General features: G+C 42.9%; 1 protein-coding gene across 9 annotated transcripts in view; it reads left to right on the forward strand.

The window, feature by feature from the left end:
- ZFP90 (ZFP90 zinc finger protein) overlaps positions 1-20,083 on the forward strand; it is a 35,555-nt gene extending 15,472 nt beyond the window's left edge. For 6 of the 9 annotated variants that reach the window (XM_023210267.2, XM_023210264.3, XM_023210268.3 and 3 more), the window contains exons 3-5: positions 10,197-10,323; positions 10,672-10,767; positions 15,974-20,083. In XM_023210267.2, coding sequence (XP_023066035.1) covers positions 10,197-10,323; positions 10,672-10,767; positions 15,974-17,628 — 1,878 coding nt within the window. In that variant the 3' untranslated portion in view covers positions 17,629-20,083. Of the gene's footprint in view, positions 1-10,196; positions 10,324-10,671; positions 10,768-15,918 lie in introns of all 9 variants that reach the window. The other 3 variants (XM_023210270.3, XM_023210269.3, XM_023210271.3) reach the window with 2 other exon arrangements.
- The last annotated feature ends 2,024 nt before the right edge of the window (positions 20,084-22,107 follow it).

Here is a 22,107-nt window from a genome sequence, read left to right on the forward strand (position 1 = left end):
TTTTTTTTTTTTTTTTTTTTTTTTGAGACGGAGTTTTGCTCTTGTTGCCCAGGCTAGAGTGCAATCTCAGCTCACTGCAACCTCCGCCTCCTAAGTTGAAGCGATTCTCCTGCCTCAGCCTTCCAAGTAGCTGGGATTACAGGCATGTACCACCACGTCCAGCTACTTTTGATTTTTAGTAGAGATGGGGTTTCACCATGTTGGGCAGGCTGGTCTCAAACTCCTAACCTCAAGTGATCCACCTGCCTCGGCCTCCCAAAGTGCTGGGATGACAGGTGTGAGCCACCGCGTCTGGCCCAATTGATCACTTTTTTATATCTGTATTACTAAGGGAAATAGCCATCGGAGAGAAAGCACTCTCTTGGACAGGTTTTGGTGTCATGCTTATCCTTAATTTGTAGAAACATTCAGATTGCTGTTCACCTTTTTCTGTCTTTTGAAAGAATTTACCTATAAAACATTTAGACCCAGGATTTTTATACACAGGATGGTATGGCAACAATTTTCTCTATTTCCTCATCAATTATGAAGGTTTCTGCTTTTTTATGTCAACATTGGTAGTTTAGAATTTAAAAGTTTTCCACTTTGTTAAGATATTTTGCATTTCTTAACACACTATTTGTGTATTTCACTGTTTTGTTTATCTTTTCTTTTTTCTTTTTTTTTTTTTTTTTTTTTTTTTTTTTTTTTGAGACAGAGCTTCGCTCTTATTGCCTAGGCTGGAGTGCAATGGTACAATCTCAACTCACTGCAACCTCCACCTTCTGGGTTCAAACAATGCTCCTGCCTCAGTCTCCCGAGTAGCTGGGATTACAGGCATGCACCTCCACACCCGGCTAATTTTGTATTTTTAGTAGAGATGGGGTTTCTCCATGTTAGTCAGACTGGTCTCAAACTCCCGACCTCAGGTGGTTCACCTGCCTCGGCCTCCCAAAGTGCTGGGATTACAGGCATGAGCCACCGCGCCTGGCCTTATCCTCCTATCTTCAAATTCATCTTTTAAAAATTTCTTCTTACTCAATTTATCAGAGGTTTTTCTGTTTGGCTGGTGCTCGAGAGGAACCAGCCTTAGATTTGGCTGTTAATGCCATCGTTTTCTTTTTGCCTCTACTTTTTATAATCTAAGAATTTAATTCACTAACCCACATTTTTTTTTAATCCTTGAAACAACTCCTCATTTTCTTTCAGTGAGAATTACCCAAATTCTGTATCCATTCACTCAGCAGATGTGTTTGGAATGCTTGCCCTGTGCCAGGCAGTGGTTCTTAACCAGGGTCATGCTTCAGAACCAGTCGGGAAGTGGTGCCTGCTTCCTCTGGGGTTCCTCATTTCCGTGAGGAAATGTGATGAGAGTGCACGTAAATGACTGAGCTCAGTGCTTGCCTAGCAGCAAGTGTTCAAGAAATCTGAACTGTTGCTCTTTGATAATGAACCACCTGAAGAGCTTTTAAAAGATGCTGGGCAGGACCCTCCATGCATGGGGAATTTAGAAAAGCCGCCCAGTTGATTCTGGACACTCTCCGCTTGCAGTGTCAGAGATACTGAAATAAAAAGGAGTTTAAGAAATTCTTGAGGGAGAAAAATGTAACTAGATGGCTACAGTTCTGAAATGGAGATGGGGACCAAATGCTTAAGGGGGATGGGGAGCACGGAGGATGTGGGGAAGCTTCAGGAGGGAACGGAACAGTGAACTGGTTCTACAAGGATGACTAGGAATTTTTCCTGTGGAACTGAGGGAAGAAAGTACATTATGGTCAGAATAGGATGTATAAAGGCAAAGAGACACAAAAGAGAATGTCGTTATTGGGACAAAGAGTCCATGTGGCAGAAGCTTGGGTGTGTGACAGGAGGCAGCATTTGAGAGGAAGAAGATGCCCTGAGGTGGAGATGTATAACAATGTAGAACAGTGGTGTCCCAAAGAAATATAGATTCCATGTATAATTTCAAGTTTTCTAGTGGCTACAATGTAAACAGAAACAGGTGAAATTAATTTTGGTAATATATATTATTTGAAACAATATATCCAGAATATTATCATCTCTACATGTAATAAATATTTTAAAATTACTAATGAGGTATTTTACATTCTTTCCTTGGTACTAAGTCTTTGAAATCCAGTGTGTATTTAATTTAATTTATTTATTTATTTGAGACAGTCTCACTCTGTCGCCCAGGCTGGAGTGCAGTGGCGCGATCTTGGCTCACTGTAACCTCTGCCTTATGGGTTCAAGCCATTCTCCTGCCTCAGCCTCCTGAGTATTTGGGATTACAGGTGTGCTCCACCACACCTAGCTAATTTTTGTATTTTTGTAGAGACTTGGTTTCTCCATGCTGGCCAGGCTGGTCTCAAACTCCTGACTTCAGGTGATCCACCCATCTCAGCCTCCCAAAGTGCTGGAATTATAGGTGTGAGACACTGTGCCTGGCCTCGTGTGTATTTTACTTAATCACAGATGCCCATTTGGACTAGCTACATTGCAAGTGTGGCTTGTAAGTTTGTTTGTTCTTTTTCTTTTCCTCCCATTATTTAAAACCAGTTTGTAATTAGGTGAACATCTAAATCCTTAATTTAAAAACACAATGAATAGCCACATGTGGCCAGTGGCTGCCATATTAGACTGTGTAGCTCTAGATTGCCTTTCCCTGGATTAATGCTGTCATTGGCAAGGGAGGATTTCAGCTGGATTTGAAGGATGAAGGCAAGGGACTGAATTCAGGAGACATTTCTGAGGCTTTTGGTGACTGCAAGGCGTAAAGGAAAAATGAAGAGTCAAGGATGAGGTCCAGGTTTCCAGTCTTCAGTACTGCAGATGGTGATGCAGTAGGAATCTGTGTGTGTGCAAAGGTTGATAGTGATGTTTCTTCTGTCTGTACAACGTTGTTAGTTACATTGTCAGCTATCAGCGTATTAAACTGTGATCGGTCTGGCATCAGAGGCCACTGAGTAGTTAAGTGGAGACACCACGCTGTATTGCCATAAATGTGATGTTTTCTAATTGGGCAAACTCTGTATTTGCACATGTCCTTTCTGGAAGTGCCCTTTCACCCCATCTGCTCATAAAACTCTATTTCTGTAGTTCAGGGAACTCGTGTTATTGATGAGGTAATTGGATCTCTAGGAGGTATGAGATCTACTCAAGGATATTATGCATTTATTCATTATGGAACTTTTTAGGAGCTTTATGGAGCTTTTTAGAAGCCCATGAAATTGAGTCTTCTCAACTTAGTATGTGCTGTTCCTAGTTCCTTGCTCTGGGCTCCACTAGTGGGCCAAGATCCTTGCATGTCAGCATAAGGAAAGGGAACATGTGATACTTCTTTTTTTTTTTTTTTTTTTTTTGAGACAGAATCTCACTCTGTTGCCCAGGCTGAAGTGCAGTGGCACAGTCTCAGCTCACTTCAACCTTCACCTCCTGGGTTCAAGCAATTCTCCCTGCCTCGGCCTCCCAAGTAGCTGGGATTACAGGTACCTGCCACCACGCCCAGCTAATTGTATTTTTACTAGAGATAGGGTTTTGCCATGTTGGCCTGGCTGGTCTCGAATTCCTGACCTGAGGTGATCCACCTGCCTTGGCCTCCCAAAGTGCTAGGATTACAGGTGTGAGCCACTGTGCCTGGCCGTAGTGTGTGATACTTCCTAATACTTTGTTAGTTTTTGTTTTTTTTTTTTTTTTTGAGATGGAGTCTCGTGCTGTCACCCAGGCTGGAGTGCAGTGGCGTGATCTCCACTCACTGCAAGCTCTGCCTCCTGGGTTCACACCATTCTCCTGCCTCAGCCTCCTGAGTAGCTGGGACTACAGGTGCCCGCCACCACGCCCGGCTAATTTTTTTGTATTTTTATTAGAGACGGGGTTTCACCCTGATAGCCAGGATGGTCTCAATCTCCTGACCTCATGATCCACCTACCTCAGCCTCCCAACGTGTTGGGATTACAGCCATTTTGTTAATTTTTAAAAGGGGTTGACGATGAGGTCCTGTTATATCTGGAAGAAGGATGAGCAGCTGTCTGCAAGGTGTTACTGGATCATTTATTAGGGTTCAAGGTGTGACCTGCAGCATGAGAATGCCCTGAAGTTGATCTGACTCAGAGTGACTAACTTCCACCAAGGATCTCAGAGTGCATTTTACCTATGTACTCTGGCAGACTTTTGATCGTCCGTTATGTACCAAACTGGTTCTGGCCTCCGGAAATTTGAAGGTGCCTGAGCCAAGGTCTTTGACCCTCTAGAAGCACAGTTTGGTGGGAGTGACCACTGGGTAACAAAACACCTGAATGTAGTATTGTCTTATGAGCTGTGCTAGAGAGAGGCCCAAGGAGGATTGCTGCTGGGATGGGAGAGTGACACAGCCCAGACCTAGGGTATGTATGGAGCCGCAGAGGAGAGAACGTGGCCAAGTCTTGGTGAAGAGTGAAGAGTAAGCCTTAGCCAGGCCAAGGAAAAAGCCCGAGCGCTTGAAGCAATGCTTGCCGAGGTGAAAGAGCGTTCTGGTTACAAGGAGCTGTAACTCTTCTGCACGGCCAAATGTTAGTGTCTGAGGGGAGGAGAAGCCAGATTGGGGGCTGTGGAGCTTCCCGGGGAACTAGGCCATGAAGGGCTCTGAAGCTCACACTGAGGAATCTAAGTTTTAATCTCAAGACAAATATTTATTGAATATTTGTGAATGAGGCACAGTGGCTAACACCTGTCATCCCAGCACTTTGAGAGGCCAATGCAGGAGAATTGCTTGAGCCCGTAAGTCCAAGACCAGCCTGGCAACATAGAGAAACCCTATCTCTACAAAAATAAAAATAAAAAATAGCCAGGTATGGTGGCACACACCTGTTGTCCCAGCTGCTTAAGAGGTTGAAATGGGAAGATTGCCTGGGCCCAGCAGGTCAAGGCTGCAGTGAGCTATGATTGCACCACTGCACTCCAGCCCGGGAACAGAGCAAGACCTTGTCTCAAAAGAAAAATGTATTAAATATTTGTGGAGCACCTAGTACATGTCAGGTCTGTTCTAGGCAATGGAGATTCAACAGTAAAGAAAATAAGTAGTATTCCTGCTCTCTTGGGGTTTACATTCTGCTGTGGGATATAGACTGTCAACAAATATATGATATGTCAGGTGGCAAAGGCTGTGAACAAAGACAGTGAGAATATAGAGTGGGGTGCTATTTTATGGAGGATGATGAGGGAAGGTTGCTCTGATAAAGTGACATTGGAACAAAGAGCTGAAGCCAGTGAGTGGGGAGCCACGGGCGTACATGCGGGAAGAGGCTCAAGTCAAGGGAACAAGCAGAACACAGGCACCAGGGAGGAAGTAGGTTTAGTGTCTTCCAGGAATCAGAAGGAGGATGGGGTGGGTGCAGGGGAGAGCTGCACATGGGGGAGGAGGCTTGAGGTGAAGTTGGGGAGCTAGGTGGCACCCAGATTGTGAAGGGCCAATAGGCGGCCATAAAGACTTTGACTTTACTTGGAATGAATCAGGGTGCCATTGGAGGTCTTGAAACAGAGGTGACTTCATCTGGCATATTCTTTTTCTGTTTTGTTTTTCTTTCAGATAGGGTCTTGCACTGTCACCTAAGCTAGAATGAAGTGGTGTCATTGTGGCTTACTGTAGCCTTGAACTCCCGGGCTCAAGCAATCCTCCTGCCTCAGTCCTCCAAGTAGCTGGGACCATAGACGTAAGCCACCATGCCCAGCTAATTAAAAAAATAATTTGTTTGTTTTAGAGATGGGGTCTCACTATGTTGCCCAGGCTGGTCTGGAACTCCTGGCCTCTAGTGATCCTCCCACCTCAGCCTCCCAAAGTCCTAGGATCACAGGTGTGAGCCACCATGCCCAGCAGTCTGGCAGGTTTTAACAAGATCTCTCTGGTTGTCATGTGGAAAATGGACTTGGGTAGTGGGGCAAGAGTGAGAAGAGAGATGAACTAGGAGGTTGTAGCAGTCAGTAGTCCAGGTAAGAGATGGTGACTTGAACTAGGGTGAGGGTGATAGGAATAGGGAAAAGTGGGAGGCAGTGAAGGGTTTGTGGTTTTTGGTTTTTGTTTTTTGTTTTTTTGAGATGGAGTCTTGCTCCGTCACCCAGGCTGGAGTGCAGTGGCATGGTCTCGGCTCATTGCAGCCTCCATCTCCCAGGTTAAAGTGATTCTCCTGCCTCATCCTCCCGAGTAGCTGGGATTACAGGCACCCGTCACCGCTTCTGGCTAATTTTTGTATTTTTAGTAGAGATGGGATTTTGCCATGTTGGCCACGCTGGTCTTGAACTCCTGACCTCAGGTGATCCGCCCGCCTCAGCCTCCCAAAGTGCTGGGATTACAAATGTGAGCCACTCGGCCCAGCCGCAGTGAAGGGTTTGTGAACATGATCAAATATGTGTTTTGAATTAACTCTGATAGTGCCCAGGGGAAAAAAAGGGGGGGTGGGATCAATAATTAAAGAACAGAGGCCAGTTCTGCCCTGTCAAGGCAAGAAATGATGAGCGGCTTGGAGCAGATGTTTGCTTGCTGGTTAGCACATTCTTCACCTTGAGTACAGAATCTCTGGGAAAGCAGAATGAAACCAGGAGGCCAGCCAGGCTCAGAGGCTCACACTTGTAATCTCAGCACTTTAGGAGGCCAAGGTGGGAGAATCACTTGAGTCCAGGAGTTTCAGACCAGCCTGGGCAACATAGTGAGACCCCATCTCTATTAAACAAAATAAAACAAAAGAAACCAGGAGGCCATATGTTAAATATGAGGAACCAGTTAAGCAAAGGAGTCCTGGTTGGGCAATGACTATTACTAAACCAAAGAGACAATATGTCTAGAGGGTAGAGTAGGCAATGGGGAGAAGGTTTTACTTCTCACCACTTATCTCAAAATGGCTGGTCCAACGTCTTTATCCTCGCTGGCCATGCCTCTCCCAAGACCAGCTCCCTTCTCAAGCTTCCCAATCCCTGGATTGGATTCCCACATTTTCTTCTTCCATGCAGATGGCACTTACCTCTTAGGACCTGGTACAGAGCCTACCTTAAAGTGTTCTCTCCCTCTCCCAGTCTTTCCTGCTTTGAGCACCTGCAGCACCTCACCTTACTGTGTATTGTCTCATATTGTGCTCTAATAAATAACACTTTTAAAATAAACTGAACCATATTCAAGGACTACAGTGTTTTTCTTTTGCATTGTTAGTCTGCCACAGTGTATATAGTAAAGCCAAGCACCTTGTAAATATCTAGTCAGTCAGATCTCTAACCTTGGTCAGAAAAATGGCCCCAGTTTCAACCCTCCCCTGTTCCTGCAGGGACACAGCCAAGTGTTGAACAGGAATATGGGGCAGAGGAGCCAGTATGGTGTGTGGATGTGGTCATGCACCTCACACGAAGAAGGGGCTACGCCTGCCTTCTTTAATACTCAAATCTCATCCATCTCCTTAAGGCTCAACTCGTTCAGGAAACAGAGGTATAGTGTGAGTCAAGCACTTGCTGGACAGTGGTGTGTAGAATTTAAAAAACAACCAAAAGTATTATCCCTGCCCTCATAATATGTACTGTATAACTAGGAAAACAAGCATTAAATAGATGAGGAGGTTTGTTTGAATAATGGTAGGTGTGCAGAGTGGTTTAAAGCACACAATTAGGGAGGTTGACTCTCCAGTTGGGGATCAGAAGACTTCACTGGAGATCTGCTAACCAGCACCTGAAATATGAAATGGAAATAGCTAAGGGAAATGGGAGGAGAGAATGATACCCTTGAAGAATCTGAGTGAATCCAGTTCAGCTATACCTAAGCAAACAAGAGAAGGGTACAGAATAAGGCCGGGCGCGGTGGCTCAAGCCTGTAATCCCAGCACTTTGGGGGGCCGAGGCGGGTGGATCACGAGGTCAGGAGATCAAGACCATCCTGGCTAACATGGTGAAACCCCGTCTCTACTAAAAATACAAAAAACTAGCCGGGCGTGGTGGCGGGCGCCTATAGTCCCAGCTACTTGGAGGCTGAGGCGGGAGAATGGCGTGAACCCGGGAGGCGGAGCTTGCAGTGAGCCGAGATCGCGCCACTGCACTCCAGCCTGGGCGACACAGCGAGACTCCGTCTCAAAAATTAGTGCAAAAAGACATGAGAAGGGTACAGAATAAAGCTGAAGCCTGTGTGAAGCCTTCTCTCACTGCTCCAGCTAACTCAGTTCTGCTTTCAATGTCTTTTTGCACTAATTGTTCCATACTTTGTTATATGCTTTCTGAGACAAGCCTAACCAGGAGTTAGCCAGATATGGTGGCACATGCCTGTAGTCCCAGCTACTCTGGAGGCTAAGGTGGGAGGATTACTTGAGCTCAAGCAGTTGAGGCTGCAGTGAGTTGTGATTGAGCCACTGGACTCCAAACTGGGTGAGAGAGTGAGACCCTGTCTCAAAAAAAAAAAAAGGGGGGGGGAGGGGGGACATAGCTCAAGGAGGCCATGGTCACAGGTGACTCTTGGTTTAACAAGGCCAAGTGATTCTAGACAATCAGCCCACAAGCATCAGAACTGATAATTGGGAGGTATGGGACACCTCAGCCAGCCATGTGTCCATGGGATGGTGGAGGAAGAAGTGATTGGAATAGGGTAAGAAGCAGAGAAAGACTCGACCTAGCCATTGGAATTTTAGCTAGTGAGCTGGGAGAAATCGTAGCATGTTTGCACAAAGAATATGTATTACAGTAATGTTTATAATAGCAGAATACTAGAAATAATCTCAGTACCTGCTGACAGGGACTAGTTCATTGATTCATTCAGCAAGTATTTTTTTAGGCACCCAGTATGTGCCAGGCATTGGTCTGGGTGCCAGGCATGTAACTGTGATCAAGATAGATAAAGTCCCCATTCCCATGGAGCTTACAGTGGAGAGACAGACAATAAGGTAACAAGCTAATGTCTCTGATCATTGCTAGAAGCACAAGTGTCCTTTCTTTCGGAATCTGTTATGTTCTTGAGAGGTGGAAAGAATTGGGCAGTGAGAGATAGCTGGACTAGCAGGAAAATTGAACACGTAATGCAGTGGATAGTGGAGGTGCTAAGGCAGCCTTTCTGAGGATGCCATGCTTGAGATGATGCCTGAATAACTGGTTAACTATTGTGGAGATGCAGGAGGCTAGGGAATAACAAGACGGTGGGAGTGGGAACAAGTTTGATGTAGTCAAGGAATATCAAGATCAGCATGTGACAGCCTGGTGAGCCATGAGGGAATTGCATTTTACTCTTTTTTTTGAGACAGGGTCTCACTCCGTCATCCAGGCTGGAGTACAATGGCATGATCATGGCTCACTGCAACCTCCGCCTCCTGGGCTCAAATGATCCTCCCAGCTCAGCCTCCTGAGTAGCTGGGACTATAGGCACACACCACCATGCCAGGCTAATTTTTTGATCTCTTATAGAGATGGAGTTTTGTTCTGTTGCCCAGGATGGTCTCAAACTCTTGGGCTCCTATAACAAAGGAAGTGAATGGGCTTAAGTGATCTGCCCGCCTTGACATCTCAAAGTGTTGGGATTACAGGTGTGAACCACCCGTGCCCTGCCGCATTTTATTCTTAATACAGCGAGGTGTTGTTGATTTTAATCAGTAGGTACCTGTGGTGCAGCTGTACTGTGGAGTACTATGAAGCAGTTCAATAAGGTGCAATTATTCCACTATGCAAAGATCTCCAGGATACATAGCTAAATGCAAAAAGCAAGTTGTAGAACAATATGTATGGTATTTCATAAAATAAGATTCTGTGTTGGGGTGTGAGTATGGTTGAGCGGGTGGGTGGGGTGTTGAAAAACATGGACAAGGGACATTGTGTACACACCAAACTATTAAGAGTGGTTATTTCTGGAAAGTAAAGTGGGATTGGTTATGGGGGTAAAGGAAAGTCGTCACTTTTTACTACCAACTGTATTTGGATTTTGTAACAAAGAAAGTGAATAGGCAGCATGAATTGGTGATTGTATAAAAAGACTTGACTTTGAAGGAAACCAAGAAGATAGCTAGGTAGGGATATAGGTTTGCAGGACAAATGGCCCCTCATAACTTTCCTGCCTGACATACTAGATCCTTTACAAAATTATGTAAACAGCGAGTTTATGTAATCTGACATTGCCTCCTCAGTCTAACAAATGTGTGATCACCACTTCTGATAGAGCCTACATTGTGTTCCCAGCATTGCCACAGAACATTTGTGGGGTTGATCCCCAGTTGAGCAGGAATGTGATCTTACAGGAATCAGTGACATTCAAAGATGTGTCTGTGGACTTCACCCAGGAAGAATGGTACCACGTCGACCCTGCTCAGAGGAGCTTATACAGGGATGTGATGCTGGAGAACTATAGCCACCTGGTTTCTCTTGGTAAGGATCACTTCTCTGAGTGTCTTTCCTGCTAATGGGTCTTTCCTTCCTTGGTTTCTATAGTGGTAGTGCCCAGAGCTTAGGTAACTGTGACGAGGGTGCTCAAGGGTCAGAGTTTGTTAATCTCATTGGGACCCAGCTTTATGGGGTTTTGAGCCTGCTCTGTAGGTAAAAGGTCTTTATTTTACAAAACTGGAAATAGGCAATTTGTTTGCATGACTCCTTAAGTTGCACCTTTTTTTTCCTTCAGAGTTCCTGAGGATCAAGGACTAGTACTGACTTGTCCTTAGGAGGGTTCTTTGTCCACTTGCACAAACAACCAAATCTTGTGTATTTACCCATGAGCAGGATATCAAGTTTCCAAGCCAGAGGTGATCTTCAAATTGGAGCAAGGAGAAGAGCCATGGATATCAGAGGGAGAAATCCAAAGACCTTTCTGTCCAGGTAAATGAGTGAGAGTCAGGCATTAGGAATGAATGCAGATAATGGTACAGCTTAGGGAGGGGGAGGTACAGCTTAGGGAGGGAAAGGTACCCTCCAGCAGCTGGCTTGGGATTTCCTAGATCTGCATAGGAGGCCGAAGCCATCACCTGGCCGACACCTTGTAGGACTCTCCTCTTCAAAAGGGTGCCCCTGCTCTTGCTGGATTATTTTTCTTCTGGTGGCCTCTGATTCCCTTCATTAGAGATCCCTTCTCTTACTCATTCAGAATTGAACTCCCGTATTTCTTCCCTGCATTGAACTCCCGTATCTTTTTCTTGTATTGCACTCCCCCATGTCTTCCTTGTTTAGTCTTGCCGCTTTCACTGTCAGATGCCCCAGACTTATAGGAAACACCCACAGCCTTCCTTGATTCTCTCTCCCTTCATAACCTGCCTTCAGACTCCGTGCCTTGCCACCATCTTCCTTCCATCTCACGTTCATGCTGATTTGACTCATTACCGCCCTCCACAGTTCCTGTAGTATCCTCCTCTCCCAGTTCCTTGCTTGTTAGTGCTTCTTAGCTTTAGGTCTTTAGCTTTTCTTGCTTTTCACCCTAAGTGACTCTGCCTTAAGGAACCTGCCTTCTAGCCCCCTTTCTTCATTGCCTCCTTAACAGAGTACCTGCCTCCTGGTAGTTGCAGCTCTTTATTCTATGCTATAGACTCAGAAGTCTTCCTTATTTGTACCTGAGTTACTTTTATCCTTCAGAAGTCACGTAGTTCATATTAAATACATAAAATCTAAATTCATCACCTTTCATCCCCTGCCAGTATGTTTTGCTACCTTGCCTATTTCCCATTTCTACCCTTGCCTATTAGAACCCAATGGATTTTTAATTGCTCAGGCTGGACACCCTAATTAGTTTAGTCTTTTATTTTAACCCAGGTTATTTTCTTCCTATGAGAAGTAGCTTAGATTTTCTTGCCTTTTAACTTCTACTGGTGGCACTGTAAACCAGGGCCCAAATCTTTAAATTAATTAATTAATTAATTAATTAATTAATTATTTGAGACGGAGTCTCGCTCTATTGCCCAGGCTGGAGTGCAGTGGCCAGATCTCAGCTCACTGCAAGCTCTGCCTCCCGGGTTTACGCCATTCTCCTGCCTCAGCCTCCTGAGTAGCTGGGACTACAGGCGCCTGCCACCTCACCCGGCTAGTTTTTGTATTTTTTAGTAGAGACGGGGTTTCACAGTGTTAGCCAGGATGGTCTTGATCTCCTGACCTTGTGATCCACCCGTCTCGGCCTCCCAAAGTGCTGGGATTACAGGCTTGAGCCACTGCGCCCGGCCTATTTATTTATTTATTTATTTTATTGAGACAGGATCTCACTCTGTCACCCAGGCTGGAGTGCAGTGGTGTGATCTCGGCTCATTGCAGTCTGCCTCCCGAGCTCAAGCAATCCTCCCACCTCAGCCTCCCAAGTCGCTAGGACTATAGGCATGTACTACCACACCCAGCTACTTTTTTGTATTTTTGGTGGAGATGAAGTTTTACCATGTTGTCCAGGCAGGTCTCGAACTCCTGAGATCAAGCGATCTACCCACCTTGGCCTCCCAAAGTTCTGGGATTACAAGCGTGAGCCACCACACCAGCCTAATTTTTTATTTTGAGACAGGATCTTGCTCTGTCACCCAGGGTTGAGTGCAGTGTCTCTATCACAGCTCACTGCAGCCCTGACCTCCTAGGCTCAAGCGATCCTCCTCCCTTTGCTTCCCAAAGTCTTGGGATTAGAGGTGTGAGCCACTGCTGAGGTCCCAAATTTAGATTGCTGTAATTCCCAGTTGGAATAGCTCACTCTGTTTTTTCTTTTTAGAAATCTTTTTAAAATTATAGCTTTATTGAGGTATAATTTACATACCATGAGATTCACCCCTTTAAAGCATAGACGTCAGTGGTTTTTCCACATATTCAGATAGTTGTACAAGCAGCAACACTGTCTAATTTCAGAACATTTTCTTCACCCAGCAAGCAACCTCATACCCATTAACAGTTACTCCCCATTCCCTACTCCTCTCAGTACCTGGTAACTATTAATCTAATTTATATTTCTATGGATTTGTATATCCTGCATAGTTTGTGTAAACGGAATCATATAATATGGCACTGGCTTCTTTCACTTACCATCATGTTTTCAAGGTTCAATCATGCTCTAGCATGTATCAGTACATCATTCTTTTTACCATTGAGTAATATTCCATTGTATGGATATATCACATTTTGTTTAATTATTCATCAGTTGCTGGACCATACTGGACTTTATTTATTTGTTTATTTATTGGAGACAGAATCTCACTCTGTCAGTTGCTGAACTACACCGGATTTTATTTATTTATTTATTTAGAGACAGAATCTCACTCTGTTGCCCAGGTTGGAATGCAGTGGTGTGATCTCAGCTCAATGTAACATCCACCTCTTGGGCTCAAGCAATTCTCAGCCTCCCAAGTAGCTGGGACTACAGGCACGCACCAACACGCCTGGCTAATTTTTGTATTTTTAGTAGAGATGGGGTCTCTACTAAAACCCCTGTTGGCCAGGCTGGTCTCAAACTCCTGGCCTAATATCTACCCACCTCAGCCTCCCAAAGTGCTGGGATTATAGGCATGAGCCACCATGCCCAGCCACTGGATTTTAATTCTTTATCTTCTTCTTCTTCTTCTTCTTTTTTTTTTTTTTTTTTTTTTTTTGAGACAGAGTCTCACTGTGTCACCCAGGCTGGAGTACAGTGGCATGATGCAGTGGCATGATCTCGGCCCACTGCAACCTCCACCTCCCGGGTTCAAGCAGTGCTTCTGCCACAGCCTCCCGAGTAGTTGGGACTACAGGTGCATGCCACCACACCCGGCTAATTTTTTGTATTTTAACAGAGACAGGGTTTCACCATGTTGCCCAGGCTGGTTGCGAACTCCTGAGCTCAAGCAGTCTGCCCTCCTGGGCCTCCCAAAGTGCTAGGATTACAGGCGTGAGCCACTGTGCCCAGCCTAAGGCTTTATCTTCTTAAAACTTCTGGCAAACCCTTGCTATTACTCTCTGTACTTTACCATAGGAAATAGAAACTCCCTGATTCAGAAGTTCCCTCTCATACTTCCAGTATTATCTTTCTATCCCTGCTAAAACAGATCCCCTTAGGTTGAACTTCTCTTAATATTCTCTCTAAGTAGCATATCTTTTCCCTCATTAGGCAATATATTCTGCCTATCCAAAGCCATTTGTTCTTGGAGTTCAAGATCTATCTAATCCATGAGACCAGATATATTTATTTATTTACTTTTATTTATTTATTCCTTTCCTGACAGCAAATATCATTTATATCATCTACACTATAAAAACTCAGATTTAATAATATACCATCTACCATCTGATGGTTTTACCCTTTCTTAGTTGCCAAAAGATTGTCTTGTTTCTATTCAAGCTCTGTTTATTATGGTATTTCTATGTATTTTATCTGTGTGGCAGAGCATATAGAAAGCAATCAGAACATACTTGATTGATCAGTAAGAAATCTGGCTAGCAAGAGAACTTTTCTCATTTATTCATTTCAACAAACATTTTTGGCATGTCCCACTGAGAACAATTCTTAAAAAAATTACAAGGCATTCTCTGCCCTGAGGAGTTGAGTTGATTCTTTTTTTTTTTTTAATATAGATAATTTAATGGTCATGGGAAATAATTTGAGGAAAATAAAATATATGTTATTAAATATAAGCTTATTTCATGATAAATAATATTACTATTATATCAAAGAAAAATGGTTGTTTTTAATACGCTCTTAATTATGAAATTGATAATGTTTTATGGTGTCTTATAAAGAAAATTAAACACTTGTTCAGGCTTTTGCTCAGAACTACATTTAAACTAGGTTTTTTGTTTGTTTGTTTGTTTTCCATCAACCAGCTATTTATTCAGATGATCTTGCTGGTTGTTATGAGTTGATTCTTATTGCAGGGTAAGGAATTTGGGGGTTTAAGTCCTTATTCTGATTTCCTGTCTCAACGTTTTATTATGAAAATTTTCAAATAGGAAAGTTGAAAAAAATTTTACAGTCAATACCACATACCTACCACCAAGATTATCACATTTGTTGTTGTTAACATATTATATTATTTGCTTTGTTAACATGTTGTTTTATTTGCTTTATCATGTATTTCTTTAGCCGTCTATCAATCCATCTTACTTTTTGATGCATTGCCAAGTAAGTTGCAGGCATAATTGCATTTCACCCCTATACTTTTAATATGTATGCCATTAACTAGAATTCAGTTTTTTTTAGTTTTAAAAGAAAATTTTATATACAGTGAAATGTACAAGTCTTATATGTACCATCCGGTTGATTTTGACAAATGCATTCATTCACTTGCCTAACCCAAATTCCTATTGATATGGAACATTTCCATCACTCCAAAAAGCTCTCTGCCCTTAGTTTTTAAAGGTTTTTATTCTTAAACCCTAAAAATTAATCAGTTTGCTTGTATCAGTGTTCTGAAGTAAAAACAGGGACTTAAACATCAATTTATTAGGCAGATTGAAATAAATCCTTTTTGGTCAAGGGAGATAATAAGTGTAGAACCAGAGCTCAAAAAGATGAAAACCACAGTACTGGTTGTAAAGACAAAGATGATTTGCCTCCTGATCAAGGACCTCCTTGATCTCTAAGGGTTATACTTTACAAACTGAGAAAATACAGTGTTTCAAATAATCTTTTCAGTTATGTCACTGGGTACAGATTTTCTCTGCAGCATTTGGAGACCTGGAACCTCCGAGTTGACAGTAAAGAAATTATGAAATGGATATATTAGAAAGACAGATTTTGTGGTGATTTATAAAAGGATAGGAGTCATGGAGAGCATATGGGATCCTAAGATGGACTATGATCCTGTTCCATTTGTTATCTGTGCCTAACACAGTCCTGCTCACTTATTTCCTTATTTTCTAACCAGCCCTCCTAGATGGGCTTTCCTCATTCTCTGGACTTACCACATACTGTGGATCTTCAGTCTTCACTATCATTTCTTCACTCTTCCTTTTCTCCATTTTGGGTCTTCTTCCCAGGATACAGGACTAATTTCAAAACAGAGTCATGTGTAACTTATGTCTCTTTCTTCATTCCTACTCTAGCAGTTTGTTTCAACAGGAAGGAATAGGGGACTTTTGTACTCTGGATTTCTTTCAGACTGGAAGACCAGGCCTGAGGTTAAATCATCACATCTGCAGCAGGATGTATCAGAAGTATCCCACTGCACACATGATCTCTCACATGCTACATTGGAAGACTCCTGGGATGTTAGCAGCCAGTTAAACAGGCAACAGGAAAACTGGAAAAGACATCTGGGATCAGAGGCATCCACCCAGAAGAAAATAATTACACCACAAGGAAGTTTTGAGCAAAGTAAATTTGGTGAAAACTCTAGATTGAACACCAATTTGGTTACACAACTGAACATTCCTGCAAGAATAAGGCCTAGTGAATGTGAGACCCCTGGAAGCAATTTGGGACATAATGCAGATTTACTTAATCAGAATAATATTCTTGCAAAAAAGAAACCCTATAAGTGTGATAAATGTAGAAAAGCCTTTATTCATAGATCATCACTTACTAAACATGAGAAAACTCATAAAGGAGAGGGAGCTTTCCCTAATGGAACAGATCAGGGAATTTATCCCGGAAAGAAACACCATGAATGTACTGACTGTGGGAAAACCTTTCTCTGGAAGACACAGCTTACTGAGCATCAGAGAATTCACACTGGGGAGAAACCCTTTGAATGCAATGTGTGTGGAAAGGCCTTCAGGCATAGCTCATCTCTTGGTCAGCATGAGAATGCTCATACCGGAGAGAAACCCTATCAGTGTAGTCTCTGTGGGAAAGCCTTCCAGCGCAGCTCCTCCCTTGTTCAACACCAGCGAATTCACACTGGAGAGAAACCCTATCGATGTAATCTATGTGGGAGGTCCTTTAGGCATGGCACATCCCTCACTCAACACGAGGTCACACATAGTGGAGAGAAGCCCTTCCAGTGTAAGGAATGTGGGAAAGCCTTTAGTCGGTGTTCTTCCCTTGTCCAACATGAGAGGACTCATACTGGAGAGAAACCTTTTGAATGTAGCATATGTGGGAGGGCTTTTGGTCAGAGCCCATCCCTTTATAAACATATGAGGATTCATAAGAGAGGCAAACCTTACCAAAGCAATAACTACAGCATAGATTTCAAGCACAGTTCATCTCTCACTCAAGATGAAAGCACTCTTACCGAAGTGAAATCCTATCATTGTAATGACTGTGGGGAAGACTTTAGTCACATTACAGACTTTACTGACCATCAGAGGATCCATACTGGAGAGAACCCCTATGATTGTGAGCAGGCCTTTAGTCAGCAAGCTATTTCTCATCCTGGAGAGAAACCCTATCAATGTAATGTATGTGGTAAAGCTTTCAAAAGAAGTACAAGTTTCATAGAGCATCACAGAATTCATACTGGAGAAAAACCTTATGAATGTAATGAGTGTGGAGAAGCCTTTAGTCGACGCTCATCGCTTACTCAACATGAGAGAACCCACACTGGAGAGAAACCCTATGAATGTATTGACTGTGGGAAAGCCTTTAGTCAAAGTTCATCCCTCATTCAGCATGAGAGAACTCATACTGGAGAGAAGCCCTATGAATGTAATGAATGTGGGAGAGCCTTCCGAAAGAAAACCAACCTGCATGATCATCAGAGAATTCATACTGGAGAAAAACCCTATTCTTGTAAGGAATGTGGGAAAAACTTCAGCCGAAGTTCAGCTCTTACTAAACACCAGAGAATTCATACTCGAAATAAACTCTAGGAACTGTGAAATTAAGGAATTTGCAGAATGCTTTAGCTAAAATGTTGTTCTGATTCAGGATCAGAGGATTCTTAGAGAGAGAGCTTGGGAATGTAATGAATTATGTGTGTGTTTATATGATGTGTGTGGAGAAAACTGCCAGTAAACAGATTTTTTTAATATAAATAAAAGACTCATTCTCAGATCTGATTACAGACTAGTGTAAAAACAACTACATAGATCATATGTAGCTGATTGGGGATGAAATGCCCATATGTTGGACTTTATAAAGCTTTTGAATATATGTATGCAGGAGATCGTCAAGTTTCAACATCTTGGCTTGTAACCCCCAATGTCAACAACTTTTTTAAAAAATAAATTCCTGCAGTAATGACCAAAACTCATTTTAAAAATTGCTTGACAACTGCACTCAACTGCAGCTCTTACATTAACTTCACCGTGGAAACCAGTTCCAACTCCAGGAAGGCACCATTCAAAGAATTAGATCAACTAGCCCAACCACTTCATTGTACAGATGAAGAGACTGAAAGCCAAAGATGTGAAGTGGTTTCCACAGTATGATACAGCCCATAAAGGTAAAGTTGGGTTAAAAATGCAGGTTTCCTGGATTTGGGACCCCATGGCCTTGCCAGTGAAAAGGTATTTTCGGACTCAGAGGGCTTTAAAATAAATTTTAAGATACATCAGATACACAAACATTTAATGAGCACCTATGGGTTGGACACTTTGGGAATTCTTAAAAGCATAAGTGGCAGCAAAATGTATGCAAATTTATCACAAACTAAAGCAACTTCTTGGAGGCTTATAAACCACAATTTAACAGAAACTGTAGATAGTTGAACTACTAGTGACTTTTTTCCCTTTTCCCAGTACAATTATACTTTCAGCTAACATATACCAGTTTTCCAGAACTATTAAGTCCTTTTATTGTACTTTTTATGGCATGCCCATGGAAAAGCACTGCCTTAAGCCTACAGTATCAGATCAATGGGAAAACAACATAAAACTAAGAGGAGAATTTTCCCCTGTTAATTTTATTGCAGAAAAGTATAAGTCTAATTGCCCATTGCCATAAATTTTGTCTTTTACTCAGTTTAGAGAAATAACATGCACTGGCTCATTCTATGTGCAAAGAAAATATTTCACCATTAAAAAAATTAACTTGGCTAGATATGGTGGCTCACACCTGTAATCCCAGCACTTTGGGTGGCTAAGGCAGATAGACTGCTTGAGCCCAGGAGTTCAAGACCAGCCTGGACAACATGGTGAAACCCCATCTCTTAAAAAAAAAAAAATCTAAAAATTAACTAGGTTTGGTGGCATGCAGCTGTAGTCCCAGCTACTCAGGAGGCTGAGGTGGGAGGATCACTGGAACCCAGGAGTGGAGACTGCAGTGAGCTGAGATCACACTACTGCACTCCAGCCTGAGCAACAGAGCAAGACACACACACACACACACACACACAAACTTATTTTAGTTCTATAATGCTTTTCCATTAGTAAAGCATCAGCTAAGCTTCAGTAGTCTGCCCCATCCCCTAATGACTCCCATGGGCTATCCTAAAGGAATTTCCAGAACCTTTGTTGGTGTGTTGACATTGACCATGCAGACCAATTTGGGCACAACCGGACATTGATTCCTTTTACACAAGAGCTGCCTCCCAAAGATAGATAAATTTTCCCAACCCTAATTATGAATCGTGGGGCAGGATGATATTGGTGGTATTGATGGTGAACCTTTCCTACTGGATTCTTTGCATGCCAGATAGCAGGATCCATTGCCTTTCTCTCATCATGGATGGCATGTGGCAGCACCCAAGTATTCTTCATTCTTTGCAGGAAAAAAAAATGTGCATGGGGGCTGAAATGTAGTATGTGTAGCTCAATTAGTCTATCCTCTGTGATGCAAAATGGAATATTCCATGGCAGATCTGCCCTTCTGAGATGTTGACCATCCAAAAAACCTTATTTATGGTACTCCATGATTAGCTCACACACAATGCCAAGGCCATGCTTGTATTGTCTGATACATAGTTTGACAATGGGTAATTCTACCCAGACCCTCCCTACTGATTGGCTAGGATGCCTGTCAGGAACTCATTTTGCTACTGGTTGTTTGGGGATCCCCATAGTGGATTACTTTCAGGAATGGCATGAATTGTAACAAACTGAGTGCTGCCCCCACTGTTAGGGAAGTTTATAAAAACCTAGTTCCGGAACACCCAAAGGAGACCACTGGTTTGTGTTTGCAGCTTGGCCTAGATCCAACCACCACTCTCTGAACCTCAGCACATCTTCATTGACAGGGAGGGAGCCCAGCTCATTGACCAGAAGACTTTCTTAGTCCCAGCAGCCATGCATCATGCACTTATGGATACCCAGCTTTTTAGGGCTATGTGAAATGCATCTTTGTAACATCATTGTATTCTTTCAATAAATAACATTCTGAGTTGAATGGGAGTCAGTTTGTCTTTTTCAATTTTCAGAACTTGGCTAAGATTAAAGAGTGATGCACCAAGAAGGAGGAACTAACTGCTAAACTCATCACAGCCAGGTGAGTTAATAATAGCTACCATTTATTGAATGCTTACTACTTTAAAGACATTGTGCTAAGTGTTTCACATCTGTCATTTCATTCAATCCTTATAACTTCTGGTTAGCGGTGTGGTGGTAGCTCTTGTCTTTGCCCAGCATTTTCCCCCTTTTCCTCTTGTAACAATCTATTGTATTGACTGTAGGAACCCAAGTCAGGATGTCCCTGGGGCTCACTGATAATTCTAGGGGCAGGCATGAGACCTAGTTCAGCTAATCAGAGTCCTTTGCCAGAATTTTTTCAAAATAGAGCTGGAAGGAGCTCTGTTTTGGTCTTTTGTGTTGCTAGGCCAAAAGATAAAGGCCTAGAGCTTCCTGGAACCTGATTTCTTACCGGAGATGGGAAGTAGGAGAGGACAAGGTTGACATGATGGTGTTCTTGTTTCTATTTCCTGATGTCCTTAGACCTGGCTCAGTTTCTGAAGGTCTTGGGGTTCAGGGATCTCCCCATCAGTCCCAACAATTTCTCCTTTTTGCTCAAGCTAATTTTTTATGTTTCTGTTGCTTCCATTAAAGAAACCTGAAATACGTATGATATACTTGTATCTGCCTGAGCATCTAGCACACCTCCATGGAAGATGAGAAAAGACTTCTGCACTTTTAGGCATATTGATGGTAGTGATGCTTGATTTTTTTATAGCTGCAATAGGCTTTTCATTTTGCAGTATTCTGACTTCAAGATTGAGCACTTTTTAAAAATACTAAGGTGGTTAATTCCTACTCATCTGTTAAAAATGCAAATGGTGCTTCAGGAAAGGTTTTGCTGACTCTCCTATTTCAATTACATTGGTCTCCCTTTTAAAAATTTTCAACTTCTGGCCGGGCACGGTGGCTCACGCCTGTAATCCCTGCACTTTGGGAGGCCGAGGCGGGCGGATCACGAGGTCAGGAGATCGAGACCATCCTGGCTAACACGGGGAAACCCTACTAAAAATACAAAAAATTAGCCGGGCGCGGTGGCGGGCACCTGTACTCCCAGCTACTCGGGAGGCTGAGGCAGGAGAATGGCGTGAACCCAGGAGGCGGAGCTTGCAGTGAGCCGAGATCTGGCCACTGCACTCCAGCCTAGGCGACAGAGCAAGACTCCGTCTCAAAAAAAAAAAAAAAAATTTTTTTCCTAGATTACTGTTAATGTCCTCCATGTTACCACAGTTTGTATTTGTGGTTATTTGGTTTTCTTTTTCCTACACTAGATGGTGAGTTCCAGGAAGGCAAGAGTCCATGTCTGTTTCGATAGCTCTTTTTATTACCCTGCTAATTGATGCCAGGCATATGGTAGGTACTTAATATAGTGTTTTAAGTGAACAATTGAGTGGAGATAGATTGCTAGACCAAAGAAGACTGGCAGGTAAATGAAAAGATGCTCAATCTCAAAGTCAGAATATTACAAAATAAAACACTGTAGTACTGTTTCATACCAATTAGGCTGGCAAAAATTGAGAAATCTGGCAGAAGGGTATTAGAACTTTTATACACTGCTGGCAAGAGGATAACTTGGTATAATTATTTTGGGGAGTAATTTGGCAATATCCAGTAAAATCAAAGCTAAGCATATCTCATGTCTCAGCAATACCACTTGGAAGTATATACCCTAGACTAGAAGTTCTCGCATGTGAGCAAAAGAGACACACACAAAGATGTTTATTGAGGCAGTGTTTTAAACAGTAAAAATATGAACACAACAGAAATATTGGGAAGTGAATAGGTTAACAATAAGTCATGGCATATTCTTTTTGAGACAGGGTCTCACCTGGTAACCCAGGCTGGAGTGCAATGGTACGGTCTCAGCTCACTGCAGCCTCCACCTCCCAGGTTCAAGTGATTCTCATGTTTCAGCCTCCTAAGTAGCTGGGGCCACAGGTGTGCACCACCAAACCCGACTAATTT

Source organism: Piliocolobus tephrosceles, chromosome 17, assembly GCF_002776525.5.
Source record: "Piliocolobus tephrosceles isolate RC106 chromosome 17, ASM277652v3, whole genome shotgun sequence".
NCBI classification, from domain to species: Eukaryota; Metazoa; Chordata; class Mammalia; order Primates; family Cercopithecidae; genus Piliocolobus; species Piliocolobus tephrosceles.